Source organism: Vidua chalybeata, chromosome 2 (genome assembly GCF_026979565.1).
Source record: "Vidua chalybeata isolate OUT-0048 chromosome 2, bVidCha1 merged haplotype, whole genome shotgun sequence".
Classification (NCBI taxonomy): Eukaryota; Metazoa; Chordata; class Aves; order Passeriformes; family Viduidae; genus Vidua; species Vidua chalybeata.
In genome coordinates, this window is record NC_071531.1 from 40,632,024 (window position 1) to 40,659,288 (window position 27,265).

Below are 27,265 nucleotides of genomic sequence, written 5' to 3' on the forward strand. Positions count from 1 at the left end.
TTTCTGCCCCATCCCCACCTCACTGCTGACAATTCCACCAAGGAAATCACCCCAATTAATTTCAGGTTAGTGAACAACAAAGTGAGCAGGTATTTCAGATACAGTTACTTCCAAGCACTCTCTGTCCAGAGTGATTGTTGGGACTGGTTCAGTGCACAGCCTCTTCCCCACCTCTGGCACTGCCAACACCAATCCAGCAGGTGGTCACTTGGATTTCCTCTTAAAAATACTGGGAGATGGATCATTCTGCTGAGCACAACCAACAGTTTGTTAACGTAGAGACTACTGTAACTACTACTTGCCATGTTTATTAGGCCCCAATCCAGAAAAATATTTACATGCATTTTTATCTTTAAGCATATACTTGAGTTCTAAATTTTAAGTGTTGTCCTAAGTAGCATCTTACTGGTTTTTCCATCCGTAGAAATAAACACGTCCTGCATATCCCCAGCAGATACAACCCCCATCAGTGTGAGCTTGTCAAGCTCATCACAAATCAAACCCAATGAAAGAAAAAAGGAGTTTTCTTCTAGTGCAGTAAGACTCTGGGTTAAGGACAACTTTATAGGAATTAAGATTTTGCATCTTGAACTGAGAGACTTTTTATTTTTCAATGAATTAAGTAAAAAACAGCAGCAGCCACCCAGAAACAGTCTTGGCTCTAACTGAAGTGAAATTTGAATGTAAATGGTCCTCCTCCAGAACCAAAGGGGTTGAATCCTTGCCACGTGTTCCAGCTCCTGTGAAAAGGGTTGTTGCCACCTTGCTGACTCTCCGCATCCAGTGGGTCCTCTCCCGCATCAAACTTCCGCCTCATTTCTGGAGGAAACAAAACCAAGGTGGAATCATGGCACAGTACTAACAGGATTTCCCCAGAGTACTTCAGTTGCTGTTATAATCTAAATGCAGTTTGCAATAGCACTTGAAGCAGAAGGAGACACATATATCCTTGACATAAGTATATCCAGAGTTAGTCAATCCTAGAAATCTCTACAAGATGTTATCCCTGGAAGAGACCTTCAAAATGTAATTTTTATTTGACTTTTAACGAAAGTTACTGAAACACAATACGTACAGATTACATCTGACTTCATGCCACAGATTGGATACAAGCATTAGTGTACTGCTTTCTCAAGATGGGTAAGGGCAGAAAGGGAAAAAGGGAAGCTGAAATGCTTCTTATGACTTACACTTTTGTTTCGACCTTGATGTAAAAAAAGTAAAAATAAGAAGCCACTGCATCATTACCTGGGTCAGTGAGGACTTCTTTAGCAGCTGCAATATCAATGAATTTCTTCTCTGCTTTCTTCTTTTCTTCCTCACTCTGGAAGTTATCAGGGTGCCACTGGGATGCCAGCTTTCTGTAAGCTTTTATGATTTCTTGCTTTCGAGCATTTCTAGATGGATAAAATTACAGGTAACTTCATTTTCTGATTGCTCATATGCCACATTAATGAAGTTTATTTTAAACACTGAGACACTAATTAAGGGCATCAAGAAAGTTATGAGGTGCTGTTAACCTTCTGCAAGTGTCATTGAAGACTCTTTACACAAAACAAAGGAAGGAAGTTATAACCTTAAGCAAGATTCCTCACTCCCTCCTTTACCATCCATATACTTCTCTTGGAAAGATGCTACTGCCAGTGACTCTGCAGAATATAGTTCTCAGTCTGAGGACTGATGAATAACAAAAAACAGATCAAATTAGTTCACAATTGGAAGGATGACCAATACTAGTTCAGAACTTTGCTTGCTCCTCATTAGCAAGGGAAGTTGTTCAGTCAGTCCTTCCAGACTCTTCCAATCTATCACACTATCTGCCACAATTTTTGTTACTTTTAGTAATTCTTGCCAGTCTTCATTTCTTCCCCATCTAATTCATATGACTTAGAGTCATCTATACTATTTCTCCTCTCTTCCTGCTGTTGTTTTTCCATTCTTTCTAAAAGATTTGTAAACAAATGCCACTTTACAAGCTGAACACTAAAAATTAGTACAGCAGAAGAGTGAAGATAGCAACATACAGAGCAAAAATTAACACTCAGCAGAACAAATTCAAGTGATCAGCCCTAGAAGTACTGGTTTAAATAACCACCTAACATCATCATCTCTGGAATTAGTATCTCACCTTTTTACTCCCAGGATTTTATAATAATCCCTCTTCTGTGATTGCTTCAGCATTCTCTGGGCACGTTCCAGCCCTTCCCGAATCTGCTGGTCATTTTCACTATTGGCTTGAGCAGTCTCATAGTCTTTAATAGCTTTTATTAAAAAAGTCAAAGAAAAAATGTTTTACTACTCTACAAACTTCCAGTTCAAGAACTCAGCCACTCAACAAAACTGAAGCTTTGTTACTACCATATATAAACAGCAAAACTGTAGTTTCAACTTGACATGTTTTGGGGTTTTTTCCCTAAATTAGAAAATCTTGGAATAGAGGAAATTCACTTTCACATATGAATTAGGAAATTTTCTTTCTTCAGGTTTGTCACACTTGTGGGAAATGAAAAAGAAGGGAGGGTACCAATGTAGGTCTGGACGTTACTACAGTCACAAGCATGAACAAAATGAGTATCTAGGACTGGGATGAAGAAACAGAAACCAAGAAGAAAGATTCAGCAATTAGTACTTGAAAAGCCTACTGCACATTAGTCTCACTTTGTTGTTCAACTCAAGGATGATTTAACCGAAGTCCTTAAATGAATATTCATTCTTCTCTCCAAGTCTGCACTCAATCAACACAATAGGAAGTCTCTTCCTCTTTAGTGACTATAAAGACAGATTTCAGACTACCAGTAAGTTCATATTGTTAGCAAAAGGTAAATACTGGCGTTTTACACCTCTGCATGCAAAATATGTAGTTATATTTTAGTGGTTTTTTTTTCCAAAGGCATGCTCTCTCTTTTATTTCAAGAGTTTCATTTCTCAGGAATGAAAGGAAGAGAAGAAAATATTTAAAAAATTTGAGGTCTACACTTGTTTAAGTAAATTCTATTATTATTGCAAGTGCTTAAGACACCAAGTTTATATATCCTTTATTATCAAAATTTATCAAGGGAAGCAAGTTGAAGTCTTTAATGAGACTGCTCTTCTTTCACTGTTATAATAATCCTCAAGGTCTCATTCGCAGATCCAAGTCTCTTAGGTTTTTCAAGTTAGACAAAGTACTTGCATCAGATTATTTCCAAGCAGATGCTATTTCTCAGCAGGTGTTACATTTGTTTTTCACTGTTTCTGAGCAAGACAGCAGGAAGTGCTAATGAATTTGTATTACCCAGACATCTGATACCACTGCAATCTTGTTTCAGTTACTGAAAAAAAAAAAAACCTCCAAAAAGTATTGCCAGAGCCCAAACAATTTCCTAGGCTACTACAAACCAAACAAAATTTCTATTCATTTTAACATCACAGAACACCACCTTTACTGTTTAAAGCATTCTGGCTTCTGTTGGTATTTTTAATAATTTGTCCAACCATTAAAAAAAAAACCCAAAACAGGAGTGTTCCCTAATATGTGTGCTGAATATGTGCTATCAAAACTAATAAAAGCAGTGAAAATGCAGGGATTTCATTATGCTGCTTTATTCCTCCAATAATGTTAAGCCCCACTGAACTTCATCTGCTTCAGGTAATACTAGGAGGGGCTAGTAGAATGTCCTGCCAAACGCAGGTCACATTGCTCAGCCTCTCTGAGCACCACATCACCTACAGTACCATCATGGAAAACCTGCTCAGGGGTCAACTACTTGCCATGGCAGTATCCGATTTCTCTTCTTTTTTTCTGAATCAATTTCCTTATTTAAGGACTGCAAGCAGTAAGCACAAGGGAAGGTGTTTCAGTGCGGCACACTGCAGAGGGAATGCATCCAGCACACTCTGCAAGTACACATTGCACTTTCCCTCTTTAATTTTGATGGTACACTCCAGTGTAGGGATTTTCCTCTTTCAGAGAGCTAATTGCTCTCTCCATCTGAGGGGTGAAGGTTGGAATCAGGTGGAGAAGGATGGCAACTTCATGACCACAACAAGTTTGTTATGAAGCCAGGAGACTTATTATTAATTCCTAGTATGTCAAGTGAGATATTTAATCAGTTCTTTTGAGTCACTATTTCTAGAAGCAGTAGTACCTCACAAGCAAACAGAAGAGTCACTGTTGCTTCTTAGTGGCCTGGTATTTCAGAAAGCTTCCTTTAATCCTGCTCCATGACATGAAAGGAACAACTCTTTCCCAGTGTCACTTTCAGTTTAAATACTTCAGTCCTATATAACTCTCGCTATTTCAATACAAGAATCTTCATGATCTCTCAAAAGGTAATCATATTCTATCTCTAAACAATTTTGCTGGCTTTGGTATTTTGCCTGAGTTTTTAAAACAGTGACAGATTAATTCTGTATGTGGAATAATGGCCAATTTCCTATCAAACATGAGTAACTGCAGACAACCTACATCCATGCCAAGACTGTTAGAGAAACAACAGAACCACTTTATGCTCTTACTGAAACCTCTACCGTAGTAGTCGGGAGGAGAAAAAAAGAAAACACAAAAATTAGTATGATCTGACCAATTTTGAAACAGCAAGGCAGATTTTTTCCTTTTTTGACAAAACTTGTGCTCTAGACAGATAGACTCCTGTACTTACAAGGTATGCCAGAAATGGAGTCATTAAACATCTGTCTCTGCAGACAAACCCTGGCTCCCATGTGATTATGAAGTAATTAAAACCATCTCATGAACACAGCTATACAAAGTGAACTGCATCTTGAACACTTAACAATAATCACCTTCAAAGTTCTGAATTACAAGTACTTTGAAATTTCCTACCTTTAACAGGAAAATAGGTGCCTCCAGCTTGAAAAATTTTTTGAGGGAAGAATGAGAATCATTTTGCCCCTTTAAATATGAGACTACAATTTTAATTGCTCTCTATGCTTGTGTTCTCTATGGCAAAGAGAAACCAGCCATCAAAAGATAAATGAAGACACCTCCAGGCAGATGAACAGTAATGGGCTGGCTGTAATGCTCTTGATGGAGGCACTGCTGGAAGGCAGAGTGTAACTACATGCACCTCGCTGCTGTCAAGGGCAGGAGGAAGGCACAGGAGATGTTACACAGTCTGGAGAAGCACAGCTCTGCTCTAGCATGGTTCTTCACTTGGAACCAGGGTAGGCCAAGCCCAGCAGGCACCAACACAGGAAATAAGCTCTCCCAGAGTCCAGGTATGTCCTCTCTTTTCCTTACATCCTGTAACAGGCAGGTATTTGCCCCAGCACAAGACCAGGCTGGCTGGCTGCATTTGTGCAGAACCTTGCTACAAAACTTTTCTTTCTTCCAATTCACAACAGTTTGAGCCACCCTCCCTGGAGGTATTTAAAAGTGATGCAGATATGGCACTTGGGGACACGGTTCAGTATTGGACTTGGAAGTGCTGAGTTAATGGCTGGATAATCTTAAGAGGTCATTTCTATCACTCCATGTAATAGGATGCAACGTACAGAATCTCCATATGGAAAATGCTGCCTCAGGAATAGAATCCGTTTCCTCTGAACAACACTACAGAGATCCATGGAGGAGAAGCAATGGCTGTTACCTTCCTCTGCCCTCAGCACATGCTAGGGAATAAACAGTATTATTTCATGCTGCCATCTCAAGACATGAAAATGGAGCTCCTAAAGTGGATTTACGTTACCCTAACACTAATTACCTTTTACCTCTAAATGCAATTCTGTGGCATTGCTGATTATATAAAACATCTCTGAGCTGAGTAAGCTGCATAGTCTCATAAAACATCCCAAACACAGTCCACTGTTGTAAAGACAACTCTGCTGTAGATAAAACAAGTATATTCCACGTAGACTAATCAAGACAAATTTACCACCAAGTATTTTTGTAAATCTGCAACTACCAGGACTAATTAAGGATAACATGGTGTAAAATCAAAGCGCATGGTAAAAAAAAAAGCCTTTGAAATGCTGACTACACTTTAAACATCCAGATTAAGTATGTGCCAATGGCATACAAATGTACCTTCTTCATACATGTCTTCTAGCAAATAAGCTTCTGCTCTGTCTTTCAGGGCATTCACGTTGGTTGGTTCTAGCTGCAGAACTTCTGAACAAAGTTTGATGGCTTCTGTAGCCTGCTGATTCTAGAGAGGCAAAAGTAAAACCAAACTCATGTAGTTGTGGAAGTTTTATTTCATGTTTGAGTTGAAGACATTCAGAGGGAGATAAGCAGAATTACCTTTGATAAGCAGTGACAGATCCTTTCTTTGGCACGAGTAGAATAAATTGGGACTTCTGGCTCAGTTTTCATTACAGACTCATATTTACTGATAGCATCTTCATACCTGTTTAAATCATAAAGTGGAATATCATGAGATGTAATCACTATCTTAGGGTGTTGCATTTTATTTAAAAATTCTTAAAATTCACAGACTCGCCCATCCTTCTATCGAAGGACTTTCGCTTTAATAGCCTTGAAAGCGAGGTGTGAAACAACAGTATGAAGAAAACTTGCAGGCACTTCAAGAATTACATTCCCATTCTCTTTTCTGTGCTGAGAGACAGAAGAGCAGGCACTAGGCCTATCAGGCTTATGCACAAGGTAACAACAGCCATCCATCACCATGCACAGCCAAGGGTCTCCAGATTTGCCTCCTGCAAATGACACTGCATTTCAAAATAAGCATCTCCCCCACTGATACCTGAGATGGACTCAGTTCTGTGCTCACAGTAAGAGTCCAGACTATCTGCACACTACAAAAGGTACCTATTCACAGAGGTACAAAAAAGCTCCTTATGCCAGTTTTAATCAGGCAGATGTTTTCTCCTTTTCTTCTTCGTAAGTCACACAGTAAAGTGTTATTTTGCTGTGAAGGCCTCAAAATGCTAAAGTTACATGGTTTGAGCGAGAAACAGATTAAAACATTTACCTAAAAATGTAAGAGTGAGATTGAATCCACAGGTTGCTATAAGTTAAAGAAATGCAAGCTCTCAGGCTCCCTGAAACTTTGCTGATGCTGGATGAAATAAGTGAAAAGAGTCCAAACAGACTTCTGGCTTAATAAAACTGGCAACAGTTGTGCTTTTTCACATTCCTGATGTACTTAATTTAAAAAAGCCACCTTGACAATGTCTAATGATTTGTTCATGTGGACAGCTGGATGCCATGTGCTTGAGAACACAAAACTGAAGTAATGCAAGAACTACAAGAATACAGAGGCACTGTCTATCATTTAACAGGGTGCATAAAAGAAAAAAAGCTTATCTGTCAGAACCACTTCTGCCATCAAGGGCACTGCAGAGTTACTAAGTGGTTTTCATCTTAAGATATGGTCCTTTCAACAGAATAGTTGAAGTTGGAAGGAACTCTTAGAAATCATCTGGTCTAACCCCACTGTCCATGCAGGGCCACCTCTAGAAATCTACCTACAACTGTGTCCAAAATGCTTTTGTATAACTCTAAAGTGGGGAGACTCCATAACCCCCTTGGACAACCTGCATCAGTGGAAATGAGGCAGTGTAAAAAACAGATTCTGATGTTTTAAAGGGAATTTCATGTTTCAATTTGCACCCATTGGCCTGATCCCATCACAGAACACCACCAAGCAGAGCCTGGCTCTGCCCTCTTTGCATCCTCCCTTAAGGTACATGGATGAAATCACTCTGTAGCAGACAAGTCTCAGAGCAAACACTGCCAGCCACCCCAGCCTTTCCTTGCAGAAGAGAGATGCTCCCAGCCTCCAATCTTAGTGGAACATCACTGGACTTTCTCAGTAGCTTCTTCTCTCTTGCACTGGAGAACCCGGTGCTCAGCTGGGGTCTCATCAGTGCTGAGTAATAATATACGAGAGCTGAAAACTCCCATCCCTAAGTTTGTCTTACTACCTGCTGCAGAAAGAAGTTAAGTATGCAAAAGGGACACAGTGGCATCAGAAGAAATCAGAATAGAATAGTTGCTATGCAAGTCAATATTTATTTTAATTGTAATTTGAGAGCTCTGCTCAGTACCCACTTCAACTGACACATGCAAAAATCATCACTTTAATCAGCTCCTCAATCAGTAAGTTGGTGCCTCAATTGTGGGGTTTTTTTCTCTTTTTTTTATTCCTTTAATATAGCAGTAAATACTTACCTGCCTTCTCTGATGAATTCCTCTGCTGACTCGATCTGCTTATTGAGTTTCTTTACTTGCTTATAGAGAGAGAAGCATTGCTTATGGTCTTGGTCCAGTTTCAGACACTCCCGGACCTCACTTTTCACAGGGAGGTAAAGAGAAGGGGGAAAGAAAAAAAAAAAACCACGCCTAGGTCACCACATACTATGAAATTTTACCTGGATACACAATGCAGCATATATAAACCGTTCAGAACAACAGTCAAGCTCTTTCACAAATCTCTCCCTTCATCCACATATTAATATAAAGTTGAGACCAAAAAGAGTTTTCCAAAATATACAGGGATATTTACCTGGGTTTGGTTTTAATTCTTTTGTATTGCCAAACACACAAAAGATTAAATGCTACATTCATAACTGACTAAAGAGCTGAAAAATACCTTTGAAGAAAAAGGCACTCTGTGAAGGAAATGATATTCAGCAGTTATCAGATGAATAGATAGGAGAATTACCATCAACTGTAACTCAGATATATTACAAAATTCCTACATTCAAGTGTATTTTGTGCTGCTTGAAACCGAAAGCTCAGCTAAGACACAAACCTCCTTGATGGAATCTCAGCCAAGCCTGAGGCTGATGTTTCACTGTGAAGAATATTTAATCAGACTCTGATTAGGGAAAATATGTCTCAAAATAGTCCAAAGTCTAAAAAAAAAAAAAACCAAAAAACCTCCAGAATGCAAACCAAAAAACCTCAAGATGGAATAAATGTTTTGGATCCCATAGAGTTATTATAGCACAACCACTATGTCAATTTCAGGAAGAGATTACAAAATCTTACTTTGTTCCTAAGCACAGACAAAAATATCTTATTATTTGAAAATAATTAGGCCTTTAAGAGGAAGAAACTAATGTAAGGACAGGAGATAGCACCCAACAAGTCCAAGAGCTATGGAACTCCTTCTCAACATATCTCATGATGCAAAAATTAATGGTATCAGGTAAGAATAAAGGAAAGAGGCTTTTCTGTTTCTTTCTGATTCCACTCTGTTCTTCAACAGTGCCCTCAACTGTGCTTTTAAATGCCACCTATACTTGAAATCACTGGGCAAAGTGATGGTCACCTACCAGAAGTCATCACAGAAGTGACCTATGAGCTCACAAGATTAAGTAGGCTCTGGAAAGGGAATGCCTAATGCAAACCAATTACTTTAATGTTTACTTTTGGCTAGCTATAAAACTAACTTCTGCAAGTATAATCACATACAGTTTCCATCTGCCAAGGAAAGAAACACAGGCTTTTTCAGTTCTCTTCACCTTATTGAAGGGATTCTGTGGCAGAAATCATATTGGAAGGGATTCTGGAGATGAAGGCAGCACATCTGAAATTATGATTGGCACAGGAACCACTTCTGTGCAATAGGAAGAATTCCATCATTTGTGCAGCTAGACACAGAACTGAACAGTCCAGATTAGGCAAGTGTAGTTATCTGCCAGACTGACTAGGGACATATGGGAATAAGACCCTAAACTTAACTCAGTATGAATAAAAGGATAGGGCATTATCAAAAAGTCATCCAGGACTTTCTGGGAATGAGAGGCAAACAGCTCTGCACCCCAAGCTCTTCACACTTGGACACTTCTGTACTTTTTATTTATTCTTAAGCTTGTAACCTGAATGTATACATCTTCTCCCTGTATCTCAAGCTTAACTTCAACCTTCCTTAAGGTTTAACCTTAAGGTTAAAGGTTAAAAAAAAGCTCCACTACAGGAAATTTAGAGAAGCGCTTCCTTCTAGGAGAAATACAATGAAAACAGCACTTGTAAGCAACTCCAGTGGAGAGGAACTCTGGCTTCTGTTTAAGGAAACAAGATGCCTGGAACCATCAATGGTTGGTCTTGCCAAGAACAAAAATGGGTTTCTTCACTGCTAACTCTTAGTTTCTAGAAAGGAATTCCCTTTATCAGATCTAGACCACAGTTGATTCTCCATCCAAATGTCACACAAGAGATACTTAATGGTTTATCATTACCTATATAATTATATTTTCTCTCTCAATTATAATGATTACAACAAATAGTAAAATTACCTGAGAGATAATTCATGGTCCCCCAGCTGATAATATATTCTGCTGATTTTATAGAAGGCTTCAGTATTATCATTCTTTAATTTGGCAGCAGCTTTCAAGTCACTAATGGCTTTGCTTGGTTCCCCTTCCTTTATATAACACTCTGCTCGAAGTTCCCGTAGCTCTGCATCCCAAACACAAACCTTGAGAAATCAAAATTAAAGCTTGTTTTTGGTCCATAACACTTCACTTCTTTTCCTCCCCAAAAGAAAAATCCCATTTAATTTCACTTTGCCAACTGCAACAGCATAAGATTCAAGCTGCATGCAGAGCTCATGAAATTAGCATCTCTGCTTCCTGGTGGATGCTGTGATGCACCTGCCCAAATAGAAAAACAAAGGCCTGAAAATTTTGTAAATGATGCAATGAACTCATGCAGAGAGATGAATTAAATCTACTGGCATTGCTTAAACTAGGACAGTCTGTTGAGTCTCCAGGAAAGGATATCAGAATCATAAATTATTTTATCTTCCCAAAAGAATAGAGGTAATGAACAGCAAGGACCAAGCTGTCGGTTGTTCTCTAGGAAGAAGCCTGTGGGTAAGATGCAGCTCCAAGTTTGACCTTAATATCTGGATTTTAAAGAATAAAGAGAGGTAAAATTGTCACAGTAAGGCAAAACTAATTACTCATGAGGAACTGCCTATCAAAATTTGATTTAGGGAATTAAATCTGTGTAAGTCTTATCAGCTGTTTGGAAACGATCCTCTTAGAGGAAGCTTTCCTGCTTTTCCACATTGCCTCCCCATAAACCAATTCCTGTACTGTGGCCATTTCATCACCAAAAGCTCTGAGGTTGTAAACTCCAAGTCAACAGCACTAATTTCTATGTGCAGTCATAGCAGTTAACTGTCTTTAGTACATTGCTGTATGACACAAAATGCCCACATGATTGAGTTATTTACACTTGCACTATCAGGCTATCTATACCCACTAAGATTCAACAAATACAGATACTTAAGGAACAAGATGAAAATTCAGCTAGCTATCTATATTTTTGTGGGGTTTTTTTTAATCTTTGTTTACTTCCTTTTCTCAAGGCAAAAACTGTCTGCATATGTGCAATGAAAAATCCAGATTAAAAAAACCTGTAACTCCTATACTTGGCAGAACCTCACTGATTGCAGAAAAACTTTTTCCCAGCTTCCGCAAGAATACCAAATTGTAGAAAAACAGGGAAGTATAGTCAATAAAGTTATCTGTAATTGAAGTTTCACTGAAGTATCTTTAAGACAAACTATTATTTTGACTTCTTCTGCGGCTAGTGCTCAGCCCTCTCCTCTCTCCAACACTATTACAGACCCACAGTGCTCAGCAAAACTAAACCAGTTACACCGAAGTTATTTTCACATCAGTAAAGAAACTATTAAACAAAACCACACAGATGTCAGAAGCTCTTACTTTCTTTTCACAGTACCATTTGACTTAACACTTACTGCCAAGATTTCATCAAGAAGAGAAATAGCAGCTCCGTAATCCTCTTGCTGGTAGGCAGATAATGCTTGTGAATGTAGGCGTTGCAGCTCATCAGATTTTGTCAGCTGAGTCTGGGCTTCTTTTTCCTCATTATTGCTAGGATTGGATTTGAGCTGCAAACATGAACAAGGAGAGAGACTCAAATGCTTGTGCAAGGACCTCTTTCAGTCCCATTAATAATCATATCATGGAGAACTGACTAAAGCTGCGAATAAATCAAAATGAGTTTCAAAACTCCACTGGAAGCATTTCTACGTCTGAACTTCAGAAGAAAGAAACATTATGAGATTCAATGCAAGATTTCAGAAGTCAGAAATCCAATTCTTCATTTCTTCATACTTGATCAATCATCACTGGACACATCATACACAACAGTCACTGTCCCCCATCACCTGCTGGACATTGCAGACCTTTTTGTAACCTAATTAATTCACCTCTGCTATCAGCTGTTAAATGCTGTATTCCTGAGGAGGAGCAGACAGTGTAACCACATGGCATAATTGCATCTCTCACTTTAAGCACTATACGTATTTATAACTTCATGACAGAAATAAATGAAACATGTTCCAGACAGTTGTTACTCTGAAGTTTTGTTTCTTACATTTTCCTCACAAAAAGTGGCTGCAGCAGCAAGTTAAATGGCTACAACCAGGGAAAAGACTCAGCTGGGCAGTCATGCATTCTGTTTCTTACATAGTTTTATACGAGTCTAACGTTTTGTCTACAAGAACTCTCATTTCTCTAGCCCCTCTCTCTGAGCAAGCAGAAGTCATTACATTGTACTTGCCTTTTTCATTTAGGCAGGTTTATCTTTTCAAAGAAAATTTCTAAAAAGATCTTTCACGCAACTTTACTATCATCCAGGAAGATACATACAGCCAGAAAGAATCTCAGCCGTTCCCTTGCAAAGTCATGGAATTTGTAGCATTACTGTAGCTTGAAAGAAGCACTGGCTTCACACTTGCTGCTGATCAGAATGACTTCCAAGTTTAAAAGGGACAAATCAGCATGACTATTTTTTTGGTTGTTTTTAAATAAGAACTTTTATTATCTTGCATTCTCTACACAGAAGAATGTCAACTAAAGTCACTCAAAGATACCCAATACTTTTTTCTTTCCCCATTTATCTTGAAGTGGCCTCTTCCCTTCTTCTCACCAGTAAGTTCTTGAAACACATGTATTTTGTGCTTATGTCTCTAATGTAATTCAACTTTAGTCCTCAGAAGTCCTTTACCAGAGTTTCCCCTGGTTCTACCACTTGAATATATGAATGGAAAGAGTCTAAATGATACATCGAAATCATGCACAGGTCCCACACTTTGCCTTCAATTCCTCTTTATAAATCTTTTCAAACCTTATGCAGTTTTTCATTTTACCTAGCAAAAATCAAGTTAGACCTGAAAATTCTCCTTTATTCCTTACACTCTCTTTCAGCAAGAGGAGAGGAATGTGATCAAAAATTTTTCTTTCTTTGTAGGATTCCCAATAAAAGTCTCAAAGCTTTTCTTCCAGTTAGATCTCTGCCTATAAGCCCTTGATGCTGTGCATCCACTCTCTCCCTAAAATCTGGAGCTTGTAGCAGAGGCAAATTTCTGCACCTGTAATTTCAAAAAGTACCAAGTCTACAAAACTCTCTGAAGTTCTGAACTCTTCAGTTCCAGCTCAGCTGACTTGTTTGACTTCTTCCTTAATTTCTCAGCATTTTCTTCTTAAAAATGAAGAGCCTTTGGTATGGATGAGCCTTACACTTCCATAAAAACTTGTGATAACACCACACTCCTTAGACTCACAGTATGTTTCCTGTAATGTATTTGGAGAAAATGTCAGTGGAATATGAAAAGCGACATTACAATCATGGAGGCAAGTCCAATAGTAATCAAGACCATTTGAGCAAATCATCCTAGGTAATTTTAGGTAACACAACATGTCCAGTTAAAGACAGGGAAATTTTTCAAGGTATCATACAAACGGAAGTCATTGAGTGTGTACTACAGTATGATGAAAATACAAACTCATAAGCTCTTATTAAGTAATTAGCATATCGCTATGATGTTTAAATCAGTAATGTTAACTAAAGCAAAAAGAAGCCTGTTCATTCAGCTTGTGAAAAACATCCTGAAGGGAACTGAGGGAATCTCCATGATTTGTGCTATCTAACATCAAGACATCCATGCACTCAAGGACAGTGCACAGAGGAAAGCCCTGCACTGGTAACGTATCAGGTAACACAGCTAAAATGACAGACAGATTAAAAAAAAAACAAAAAAACAACAAGGAAATATTTAAATACCTTTTATTCTTTAGCTTGGAAGCTACAGATGATCACTGTAGCACACAGGAATGTATTTGGCAATATCTAAGGTTATATTAAATATCTCTGATGTGGTTAAGAGAGCCTCAAACACCCAACTAGATTGCCTAGTAACTTAACCCAATTTGATTTACTTACAGTGCCATAAGCTGGCCTCTCCCACCTAAATCCAAAACAGTACTATTATACATAACAACCAACCACGGAAAGCTCTTGTCCAATGTATTTTGCAACAGGCAAGGGTTTAGATGAGAAAGCAATTTGCAGCTGTACAGAGCTCAGTCACTTGGTCTTGGCTGACATCTAGTGGAACTACAAGCAGTGCCTTCAGTGTCAAGTTTTGAAGTGTTAGTTCTTCCAAGGCAGACAGAATTGTGTATTTAGGACATCTTCATTTACAGTATTTATTGCAATAAATTGCAACTGTGAGTGTTACAGTCAGTCTTAAAAAATACTAGAATTTAAAAGAAATATAACAATTTGGTCCTTTCCTCATTTTCCAATAGACAAGGCAGAAGTTCTGCTCTAATTCTTTACCTTTTACAGAATTCACCAACTCAAATGCTTGTCATTTTCTCTAGAACATAAGCAGAATCACTGACAACACGGTAAGGCACGTACACAGGGCTGCCAGGATTTGCATTGTTTTTGTCACCTTTCCAGAAGGCCTTCCATCAACAAAAGTATGCCAGAATCCCTTTTATTTTCAGTAAAAATCTCACGTTTACAGGTAAAATAAACATTCCATGGCTTGAGGCCCTGGACACGAATGTTGATGCACCCACAGATCTGTCCTGCTGACTTCTATTAATCAGAAACCACTAACCCAAACAGAAGGAACTTGATATTAAAGCATATGAACACTAAACCAAAGTCATAGCAGAAAAATAATTACTATTCATATAGCATGTGCAACAACATTGTAAAATCACCAAAGGAACTCTGCTTACTCCTTGTTTCATGTGGAAAACCTGACCCATGTAAAAAATTTAATCAGCTTGATTCATCTGCTGGCCTAAATGAGAGGTTTCTAGAAATGTAGTACTGCTTAATAGGTGAAGGCAAAAGTCTGAATCACACCCTCTTATCCAAACCTCATGACGAATTTCAGCCAACAGGAAAGTACAGAGTACAAAAAAAAAAAAAAAAAAAGCTAAAATAAAACACGAAGGCCGAATCTCAAGAGGCTCTGCTCCCAAAAAGGAATACTGCATCCTTTGCTGCTAGCAATTTCCACTGCCTGCTCTCACACCAGCACTACCTCACAAAACAGCCAGTACTGATATGCCAGAGAGGGCACGAATATATAGAGAAGCTGCTTAGCAATCAATCATTTAAAGATATTTAGGGTGCTCACCACAAAACTTCTTCCTGATACTATGAAATTATATAGAAATAATTTGAGGACATGAATTTTGTTTTCTTTTCAGAAGTACACATTAAAGGATAGGTTTACTGTTTTATATGAAATACAGTTACAATGGTTTCTTTAAGTTCTACACAAAGTCATTGGTCTTACAAGCTGCAAAAGTTTACCTGTCATCCTTCCCTTCCTTTAGATGGGCTGAATTTTCTTGCTTTCTCTCCCTCAAAAATGACTGCATCTCCTAAACTACTGAGATGCCTTTTAAGGAACACGACTACAAGAGAAGGAATGGGAAATCTGAAAGATTTAGAAAACAAGGGAAACCTCTCAAAGAAATAGGTATTCTATTTAAAGATTTCAAGGTACGCAGCACAATTTAATCCACTCCCCATATGAATAATTTAACCTATTGCAAATTACTACTTTAATATTTACTCATTTTACTTGAATATACTGTACTTAATTGAGAATTACGCCCTTCAAAACAGACCACTCTAAGCACACAGACAACACTGCTCATAGAACAAAGGAAAATGGAAGTCAGATTGAGGACTAATACACTCTTTTCCTAAATCAGCTTCTGGGAAGAAACTCTGTTCTACTTCAGACTTAAAGCCTGATTGAGTACTGAAACTATCTGACTGACCAAAGGCAGCAAATAAATTTTTGCAGCAGGTTTGGCAATAGGATATTTTACAGTTGACTGGAGAAATAATTCCACATGCAGCATTAAGTAATACTTCAAGAAACAGTAACTGCAAAGAGATGCACACACAGACTCACAATCAACCCTGACACTACATAATTGTTACTGCAGCAACTGTGTCCTCAGTTAATCCAAGCTGAATGTCTCTCTCCCACATTTGCAGACAGCAGGGCTTCGCTGCTATCAGACCACACATTCCTGAGGAAGAAGCAGCCAGATGTGCCATTGCTACATGAACTTCAGAATAAGCTGCTGGAGCTCTGCTACAGACACAAGAACTGCCTGCTACATTTCTACCCGCAAGAGCCAATCCTCGTAGCTGTCCGGCAGAATATACAGGATAACCAATCCAGTTTTGTCATCCACACTTACTAGTAAGATTTCCATTAAACAGCTGCAACCTGGACCACACAACTTCTTTTTTCATCACTCTCTTCAGAGACAGCCAACAAGACAGCATCTGCTACTTTGCAAATTCTTCTTATTTTGGCTTAAGGGACACACCAGCTGTTCAAACTAGCAACTCTTGAAGAGCAAGCAAGAATGAAGAATGTATCTTATTTATACTCCTATTTACATGAATTCTGTGCAATAGAGAGGAAATCTACATTCACATTCTCTGAGGTTTTTTTTTTTCTGGGGTTAGATCAGTTTACCTGTGCAGCATAGGGCTGAAATGCACAAAATACCCATCAAAACTAAAAACAGCCCAAGTGAGTTTTAGGTGGGTAATATCCAACTACTTTTAGCTGGAAACTGCACGATTCCTGATCATGGAGAGGAAGTACTGTCAGACATTCATGAAGATGGAGAACTCTGCAGATTAGGAGACAGAGGGATGCCACTGAAATGTACTGATTTAACTGCTCAGTGACTAAATTAAGTGTGGTATTCACATATCCTTTGAACAGAAAGAGACACAGACTTCTCCAGGATTTTCCTGGGAAAGTCTGTGTCTCTCTGTTCAAAGGGTAAGTGAATACCACAATTAAGAGTCAAAAATGCTTTTGCAACCAGTAAAAAGAGATAGGAACCTGCAAAGGTTGATCCATGATGCCCCTAGTGACTTCCCAGGGAGACATCAATACAGTGATGTAAACCAGAGTTCAACTACATACTTGGAGTCCCACATCACTTATTTCTGAATGAAGGCTGCTCCCTTCAGCTATAAGCAAGCAGAGATCATGAAGTATCAGGCACACACAAGAAAGACTTTGCAAAGTGCTCCACTGTTTCAGGCAACACCCCATTTCATTTGCATCACTATACTGCAACTTCACTGGTCATTTATTCATACAGGGTTGCTCAGCTACTATGCCTGCAAAGAACAGGAAAGACAGACTCAGGCCTAGATAGAATATACTCTATAGAGCATCAGAGTTCAGATGTGACCTCGGCTCAGAACCCAACCTTAAAAGTAGTGATGTAGATCAACACTGGTCTCCAACTTACCACATTTTTAAAGTCATCCTCTGCTTCATCGAATTTTCCTTGCTTAAGCAGTAAGTGTCCTCTCTGTAATCTTGCCTGAAATGAAACATAACTTTTTATTTACAAATGGGAATTGAGCAAAGTATGAACACAAGTTTCATTTTAGTATAGCTAAAAAGCTGAAACAGGGATCATGACACCCATTCTTTGTCTTTTTGATTTAATGATGTTCCTATAAGGCCTCTTTAATGGCAAAGGATTGCTCTGCACCAAAACTGAGGGGCAAAAAGCAGACAATTTTTATGAAAAGAACTCACGTGAGAAGTTTCATAAATCAAAGTGAATGTGACTTTACACCACTTTCCTGATTATTACTGCTCACAGATGAAATAAAGAGCAGAAATAATAAACAATTCCTACATTTAATTATTTCATTAAACTCTCAGAATAATAGAAGCTATGTAAAAAGACAAGTCAATGATTTAGAACACTTTGATTTCTAATACGAATCTATTCATACAACAATGAAGTTAATATTTGCTTCTTTATTGTCAACTATACAGGACATGCCACTGCCCACAAAAAAAAGGGATGTGAGAGAATCAGTTGGAGAGGATTCCAGCACCAGTTTACAACTAGCGAGGCAGTCTCCATTGTACACAGAATGGAGAAAGGGGTAAGCAAATCCAAACTTGCAATAGTCACACAGGAATGCAGTGAGATTAGGACAGTTACTGTGGAGATACCTCAAATCTAATGCTGATTAAGAGGAAAAAAACCCCCGAGGCATCTGTGTGCTTTCTTTTCCCTGTCCCAAATAGCAAAGCCTTGGTGAACAACAGAATAACCACAAGTGAGAGAAGTGTTCAGCATAAATCCATGAACTTAATAAAACTTGTAGTTTTTCAAATAACTGTCTAAACTGTACTCAACATCATTGCAAATTAAGGCACATACACCATTGCTATTATTTTACCCACTTTAAAGCCCTCTGAGGGATAATGTATTCTCTATTCCTGTTGAGCAAAGTCTGAAAAAAACCCCAAACCTTCTTTGAAGCAGATTTTTCTTTACATTTGAACAATCTTCAATTCCAGTAATACTTACTGATGTGAAGTCTTGCTTTAATTCAACCACTTTACTTAAATCGCGAATTGCTGCTTTAGATTTGCCCATGGCTAAGTACACTGTGGCTCTTCTGTAATAAGCAATGTAGTTCTCAGAGTCTCCCTCTGCAAATGAGCAAACAGTAATCAGAATACTATCACAACGCTACTGAAATTTCTGGTACAGTGGAACAGTAGTGACTAAAAATGTATCATCTGACTTTTAAGCTACTGGAAATAATAGTATACATTAATAAGACAAAATTTGCAACATTGTGCAACCAGTATTTTCTATGCAGTTTAATTATTTAACAATAAAGATTACACAAATACTGTAAATGCCAAGTAATTGAGAGTGAAGATCAAATATGCATGTGTTCTTCAGCTTTATACAGGAGAACCACCTCTACATACTAATGCAGTTTACCTCCAGCTGCAGGCCTACATTTCAAAGGACATTAATTCATCATTTTCCAGCCCAACTGCTGATCACCATATCAGATAAATGCAAATATTCCCAAAATTACTAATATGTTAGTGCAATGTCAACACAGACACAAACTCTTTATATCATTCATGGAAATATCAGCAACTTCTTTCTTTAGTAATAAAGTCAGCATCAACATTCCCTCTCACCAGCAGACAAATGCACACACGCTATCAACATGAAGGCTAACTTCAGGGCCCACACATTCCATGTTGTCTCCTGGTCAAAATTCCAAGATCCAGCAACTTTAATACTCTCCAAGCTAGCACATACTCCTGTACAAGAGGCAAACATCAGTCTCTGAAAACAAGAATATTACTCTTAACATTCTTCTCTATGCAGTATTTCACAGAAACAGGTTACTGCGGGCTCTCAAGGAAAAGTAACTTCAATCACCGAAACAACCCAATGCTGGAATACAGGAAACCTTTTATTATACTATTAAAAACATAATAATCAATCTAGAATTTGCAGACAAGAACATCCATATCTGAGGAACAGAAGCAGTATTTTTCTTCCTCACATCACTTGAGGTTAAAGTTGAACTTCAAAATAAATGGAATAGCACCACCAAAAATCTTATGATCAGCAATGAAGTTTCATAGCTGGCCACCTTCATTACCAAAACACTAGTTCAGTTCTCACTGAAAAAGCTATCTGCACTCTTCCTCTACAATACCTTGGTTGTGAAAATGCTAATCTCCAGAGCTGAAATTTAATAGGCACTCCCATGCTGTATGCCTCTTTGTATGTCAGGCCCTTAAAAAAAAAGGCAGCATTGAGTCCTAAAGGTGTAGGCTACATACAAATCGACAGCTGAAATTAAGGAACTTCATTAATACACAAAGGATGAAAGGTAGGAAAGAGCTAAAATAGAAAGCACATTCCAGCAGCAGATGATTATCTGACAGATTGTTTTGCCTCAGTAAAATGAGGCAACGAATTGCTGTTCATTGCTGTTGCTGGAGTAAGTTGTCTTACTCCAGCAACAGTAATGAACAGCAATTGACACCTACACAGACAGAAAGCACAAGCTGGGATTGAAGAAAGAGTTGAAAATTAACTAAAGATAGGTAATATGGACAGTAGTTTTCTTCTATTTTAGATGTTTGCAAAAAAAAAAACAGAAATAGACTGGCTGAGGCAAGACAGAAAAATCTATTTACCTCACAGTCTACAACGATGCAGTACAGCCAAGAAAGAATTCTAACCTCCTCACAAGCACAGTTGGCAAATCATGCTTAAAATCTTTTCAAAAAGGCAAAATCCAAAGAAGTCTGATGAAAATGAGGCAATCAGGCTAAAATCAGCATCCAACTAAGAATCCCATAAAGGTCACAACTGAGGTCGTCACACCATACTTCTACAAGCTGCTCAAGCACAGCTGGCAAAGCAGTGGGTTTCACTCATGCAGGCACCTCACATCACTGCTGCCCCTACAAAACCATCAGCACCTGCACAAGCCACACACTGAACTGGTCGCCTCACCCAATCCAAGTTCAAGTCTGCCAACCAATAATAAAGGAAAAAATCATGCCATAGCACTACCTGTGCAGAGGAAGGCTTTGGCAGCAATACAAACCAAAGGAGTAACAGATTACATCTAGATGGAACAAAGAACTTCCATAAAAGAAAAAAAAAGGAAGTTGCCTCTTCCATTCTCTTTATATAAGGGAAATTGATCTTGGAGAATGCAAAGAAAATATTAATAATTCAGAAGCAACCAATGTTTCGTTTGCATCTCACTATTAAACCAAGGCATAAATAAAAAAAGTATCAAAAGTATGACTCATCAATGTATAACATACTAGTAATAGTCTTTTCACAGAGAAAAAAAATGCACTTGTACACATTGTAACAAAGTCCAATAACTTAAAACAGCACCATACAATTAAGAATCTGTAATGTTAATGGACACTGCTCTTTACTGGTACTGTCTCTACACTTCAATTAAAGGATTTTAATCAGGTAAGTTGCTTTAAGACACTTAAAATCAAACATTTAACTTCTCAGTTTGTTGAAAATGCAGAACATCAAACAAGTATAAACTCACTATTTGACTACTAGAGAGGGACAATTTTGGTCTCTGCTGCCAATTCAGTATCTCAAACTTGCAGCATCAGTTTTATTGAGGTATCGCCTACTTCAAGATTTAATTAAGAAAAAATAAGAAGCGAGAGAGCGACTATTTTAAACATCGAATTATTTACAGCACTGGATAGGAAAAAGCATGGAAAAAGCCAGCCTTTCAAAGACATACTCATACTTTGAAAAACATCATAAAGATGAAACCTGATCTTGATGGGATTAGACAGACAGGGAATACCACATCAAATAATATCAGTCAATTATAATTCCTTTCATACAGCTAGCTTCTAGTGACTTAAGTGTTTATGTATCATGTAGTTAATTTAACAGTTTTCTTTTATCAAAACCAAAGCACAAATATTCTACTGCTGGCTTCTGTCCAAACTGCTGTATAAAGATAGCCCAACTTCTGTGATTCATGGAATGCAATTTGCAAGAAAGCAGGATATTTAATGAAGCAAACAGTGGGAAAAAGCCCACCCAAAGGTATTTCAGTACAGGAGTCGCCTCCCTGAGATACGCACCTATAGCTGCATGAAAGTGAGACAAAGCATCCGCCAGCTGTCCAGCAGCCAATAATTTCTTCCCCATTTCAAGTTGTTTCTCTACTTCTGCATTTATTCCACACTCAGCTCCTTAAAGAACAACAAAAAGATCAAGGTTCTGAATGAATAGTTTGATTACAGCAAACAAATACAGTGATAATACGATACATGTAACAAACCATTCGTTCATCCTGTTTCCTGTAGTCTTCAGATCACAGCAGAATTCCACTACAAATTACCCACCAGCTTATGGCTATTAAAAAACTTTCACACTAGAAAAAAATTCATTTATTAAGAGGAATACTGTATGCCTAGATTTAAGTAAGGCAATATACTGAAATCCTGAATAAGCACATTATATTAAAACCCAATGATTTATAACTTATTTCACTCAGGTTTTGCACTGAGCTGATTCAGATAGGCACTTTAAATACAAAAATGTAGCAGCACTCCAAACTTGTTTCTTAGAATCCAAATAAAAATGTTACAGTACAACCGACTGAAGGAAAGTATATCCAAACGTCTCACACTGAAAGGTGGTTAAACAACAACGTATTTCTAATGAACAAACAGTAATTTCTTATCACCAAATCATCACGATTTTAGCTATAGGCACTCTCAACACCATGGATCATAATTTTTTTTTTTCTACTCCATTACATAGCTCATAATTCCTTTAATTCCACATTATAAGAAAATCCTTGAGCTGTTTATACTAAAATGAACAAAATACCCTCTGCATCCACTAGAGAAAGTTCTATCTGTTAAAAGACTGACAATAAGTCAGCACGCTGGATTCAAGGTCTTCAACTCATTTGTTTTAGAACAATGATAGAAAGCAAATTTAAAAAAAAAAAAGTTAATGGAAATTACTTCATGAAGTCCCAAATTTACAGTGAATATTTTTTGTTTAAGTTGATGGAGTAAAAACTGCCTACATGATAAATAATTTTTATTTGAGGATCTTACTAAATTATTCATTTTAAAGTCAATTCTAGGCATGTAAGAAATGTATTCCCATTTTATGTGTCTAATTTGCAGTAAAAAAGGACATTCTTCCTTGCCCATTTTCCTTCACTAACGTAAAGCTTCAATCATCAAGCAGTCCAGTGTCCTTTAAAATGACAAAGCAAGTATAAGAAACACAATGAAAAAATTAAGAACTGAAAAAAAACCTCACCACAAATTTCCCTGGCTTTGGAAGTATGCTAGCAGTAAGCAAGTATAAAACTATAAACAGACTGAAGGATTTAACGTGACCTAATACCAACTAAAATCTCTTCAGTTTCATGCCTCCTGTGTTTCCCCACACACAAGTACCTGAAATCTTTAAAACTTGTCAGCTGGGAGTGTTATCCTAGAATTGAGCTATAAATTACTCTTTGATGAACTTTCCATCTACCCAAATATGGCATTCAATTCCCACAGTCTCAAGCATCCTTGTTTTACATTCAGTCACATCAGGATAGCTCCAAGAATATATTTTTCCCACAGTAAGATGTACCTACACAATGTAGTGTCTTTCAAACATCTTGTGTACAGTACAGTTATACAGTTACACAATATTTAGGTGTAAGGGCCATCTTTTTCCTTGAAAATAATGAAGACAATTACTAAAACAAATGAGAAAGGTGACCACTGATAGCAACCAAGTAATAAAAGCAGGAGCAACATGGATAAATAAAGAAGCAAATTGTGAAGTCTTCTAGATTTCCTGTAAAATACATTAAACATTGACATACATTAAACTATATATTAACCTATACATTAAACCTCAGCTCTGCAAGTTGCTGAACATCATAAATTGGTGCATGAATCTCCAGGAGCAGCCTGCATTATCAGCCTAACCATGACGAAAAGTGACATTTACCATAACTACTCAACACTCTGCACTGACCCGATAGTTGGACTGTTTATTCACAGAAATCTATTGCTTATTCATTTTCTGGCTGTAGGCAAACAATTGCTCTAAATAAAGCAGCGACAGTAGACATCTGAAAACTGATAACATAAGCACAGGAGTCCAAGGACTCAAATTCCCTGCAACCTGTTTGGGTACCTATGCACTCTTTGGTCTGGGAATGAGCCTAAGAAGCAAAGGAGCAAAGAAACCCCAAACCCCACCCCACAGAGCTCATTCCAACAGACACGCATTGGTGAGCTGGATACCACAGGCCCAATTGAAGAAGCTCTGCATGCTCCACCAAGAAACTAAATTTACCCAAGAGATGTGCAACTTTCCCATTATTTTTAAAAACTTCCATGTATTTTAGTTTGAGAATCATTCCTTAAGACTGCCTAAGTGTTAAATATTCACCCTGGGCCTCAAACTACCATACACATGAGCCCAGCTGTTAAGCCAAATATTCAGGATAAATTCAGAGCCTGTAGTCCTTGCAAGTCTGGGGCAAGAGTCTAAGAGTCAAAAAAAGCCAAACCAACACAAAGAAACCAAACAAGCACGAAATCCCAAACTATTCCCATATAATTTTGGTACTAACCAAAATTGCTACTAACCCTGACAATTCAAGGGACAACAATCAGAAGGTGTGAGGAAGATAAGTAGGGGCAGCTGACCTTTTTTTCCAGTTAAAAACTCACTTCAAATAAATTATAGCTTCCTGGTAAGATTTTTGTTTTATTAGGATCATTGGTACTAATATGCAGGCACCTAAGTCTACAGACTTCAACTATATCCCTGTATAATCGGTCTCATCCACATTGCAAAGAACTCAAAGCCCTGCAACTTGAGAATAGTTTCAAGATGTTACATTAGTCTACACGCTCCTGTTTTCCCCCCTGTAGAATTTCCACCTACTTTTTTCTACATGTTGTTCTCAAGCTGAGTAACAAAATTATGAAAGTAAACAGAATTAATTCCTACTGTGTACCCAAACCAGTTGTTTCAACGACAAGGAAGCAGCATGCATGCCATTAATCTTAATCACATTCATCTAAACCTTTCTTTTTCCCCCATAGAGGAACTTAATGATTGCCTTATCTTGTCAGGAGACTGGGAGATCCTGCTTTTGTAACTTTTTTTTTATCAGAATGACTCTGAATCTTAAGTTTGCTGTTATTTTTCAACAGTTTGGTCTTTGCTTTAGATATATTTGCTAACATGATTTTCAAAAACTACACTGAACTAAGTAATATGTGGACAAGCACCAACAGTTTCACAAGCAACACTTCTGAGGTTTACAAGGAGCCTCAGAGTATGCAGTAGAGCCATATGCAACTTCCACACATCAAGTTTTCACTCCCTCCCCATTTGCAAAGGAAGTTGGTAAATACAGCAAAGACTGGCAGACAAAAAAAGCCCCACCCTCAAGTAGCCTTTGCATTTGGGTCCAGGAAAAGAAAGCAAAAAAAACCCTTCCAAACTTAGGGTGAAAAAAAAGGTGGGATGAGGAAAAGAAACACTTCTTTAGTCCTCCTCAATCACCTCTTTTTGTTGTGATTAGTGTGGACAAACAGCAATCAAGAATTAATCTTCCCAAAAGAGGATCTCTGCCAAATTCATCACAAATTGAGGTGAAGAGGAGGAATCAAAAATGGTTTTTACATGGTGTATTTACTAGCCAGATATAAATAGTATTCACTGCCATCAACTGTGAGACACAAAGTTAATACAGAATGATTCTTCCAGATTCATGAATCAGATGACAAAAGGCAGACTTCTATTACCAAGACATCAAGATACAAATTTAAACGTGACTATTAACACCTTTGAGCTCAAAGACCAGTAATATTTATGAGGGGGAAAAAAAAAAAAATCTAGATACTTAATAACATAACCCCCCCCAAAAATTCTCTAACTACATATTCCGAAAAATTAAATCATTTACTAAAAAGTTAGTGAATTCAGTAAATAAGATTCAGTACTACCACTTCTCAGTCTATTACTGTACTCTACATCTTTATTAACAGAAGTTAAGACAATTTTCCCCCAAATTAGGAAATGCTCTAAGCCCAAATAGCCCTTAAACCACACACTTGAAATAGGCTGGCAGCTCTAAATTAAGAATCCTCAGCAGGAGCACCACTGCCACAATCTAAGGGGGGAAAAAACCAGTATACTCTGAAAAAAGTTACTATTTGTCTCCTAATACTACTAGAATGCATATTAAAAAAAAAAAAAAAAAGGCAAGTTGACACCACAGTACGTGATCTAATGCACGGCGTCTTTGGCACAGTATGTTGCCACCTGGCCAGCTGAAGTATTCTTTAATTTAGTGTATTAACTGAATTTTTAATGTTAACCTCTATCTTCCTTAAGCCCATAGCCGTTCTCTGACTACTGACAGCTTCAGTACCACTTCCATCTGCCACTGGCAGGTAAAGAATGCCCCTCAGGTAAAACCCTGACTGTAACCACCATTCTGCAACAGAGTTAGAAACTTAACAACAGCCTGTGAATAAAAGTCTGGCTACACAGGTGTTGCTGGCAGTGCACTATGAAAGTAAACAAGCTGCACAAAGCACAGATAAGCTGAACTTCAAATACTAATGGTGAGAGGTGAAAAAAAAAAAAAAAAAACCAAAAAAAAAAAACAACAGAAACCATAACAACAAAACACAAACAGAATAAATTCAACGCAACCATCAAAAGCCTCAGCGAATCTGTAAGTGTGGTACTAATACTGGTTGCGGTTGAGAAGGGCAACTGGAAAAGCCTTTGAACTTCGGAACTACACAAAATCCACACGGGAGTGCGAAATTCACGGCTAGCACAGAACGGCCAATGCTGTCACACAGCTGCACTCGAGGACACCAGGGCACCCGAGGCCTCACAGTGGCTGGCGGCAGCCCCAGCCCGTCCGCGAGCAGGCCGGGCAGCGCGAAGCGCGCACACAGCGAGCCACCTCCAAGCGCACCGCCTGGATCTCCCACTAGCCCCAACAGGTCACCGGCAGCGGCCGTGCCCTTGTTACGCACCCTTCGCCACAGCCCCGAGTGATGAGGTGGCAGCGCTGTACCTCCCTCCTCACACCCTTTCCCGAAATGTGCCCCCGCTCAAGACACACGGGCCCGGGGGGGGGGGGGGGGGGGGGGGGGGTGGCGAGGGGTGTGCGCCCCGCCGCCATGGCGGACACCGCGCAGCCCCGACAGGAGGGACGGAGGGAGGGCGACCAGCCACCAGCCACCAAAGCCGAGGGCCCAACCCCGACGGGCCGCGGCACAGTACCCCTCGCAACGCACCGCCAACAGGGACCCCGGCCCAGCTCACCCTGGTACTGCAGGTCGAGGAGCACGAGCAGGAAGGGCAGCGCGGAGCCCAGGCGCCCGGCGGAGGCAGAGGGGGACACCATCTCCTCCTCCTCCGTCGCCGCCCCCCGTCCCGACAGTGGCGGCTCCGGGCCGGGCCCAACCGAGCGGCGGCTCCAGCTCCTCCGGGGAGGGTCGTGGGCGACGCTGATTGGCCGCGCCGCGCGCGCCCGCCCCTGCCTGGCGCCCGCCGCCGGACGTGAGGGAGCGGCGCGAGCGCGCCCGTCCCCGGCGCG

At 38.9% G+C, this 27,265-nt stretch overlaps 1 protein-coding gene across 1 annotated transcript; it reads right to left on the reverse strand.

Annotated features, from left to right (window-relative positions):
• Positions 1-586: 586 nt before the first annotated feature.
• On the reverse strand, positions 587-27,199 carry DNAJC3 (DnaJ heat shock protein family (Hsp40) member C3). Its single transcript, XM_053934028.1, has 12 exons — positions 26,992-27,199; positions 21,741-21,851; positions 18,643-18,767; positions 17,557-17,631; positions 11,682-11,834; positions 10,207-10,388; positions 8,135-8,254; positions 6,242-6,347; positions 6,026-6,146; positions 2,129-2,261; positions 1,249-1,397; positions 587-819 (listed from the first exon to the last, which is right to left on the reverse strand). The coding sequence occupies exons 1-12, from the start codon at positions 27,071-27,073 to the stop codon at positions 662-664; spliced, it is 1,515 nt and encodes a 504-aa protein (XP_053790003.1). The 5' UTR covers positions 27,074-27,199; the 3' UTR covers positions 587-661.
• Between the last annotated feature and the right edge of the window lie 66 nt (positions 27,200-27,265).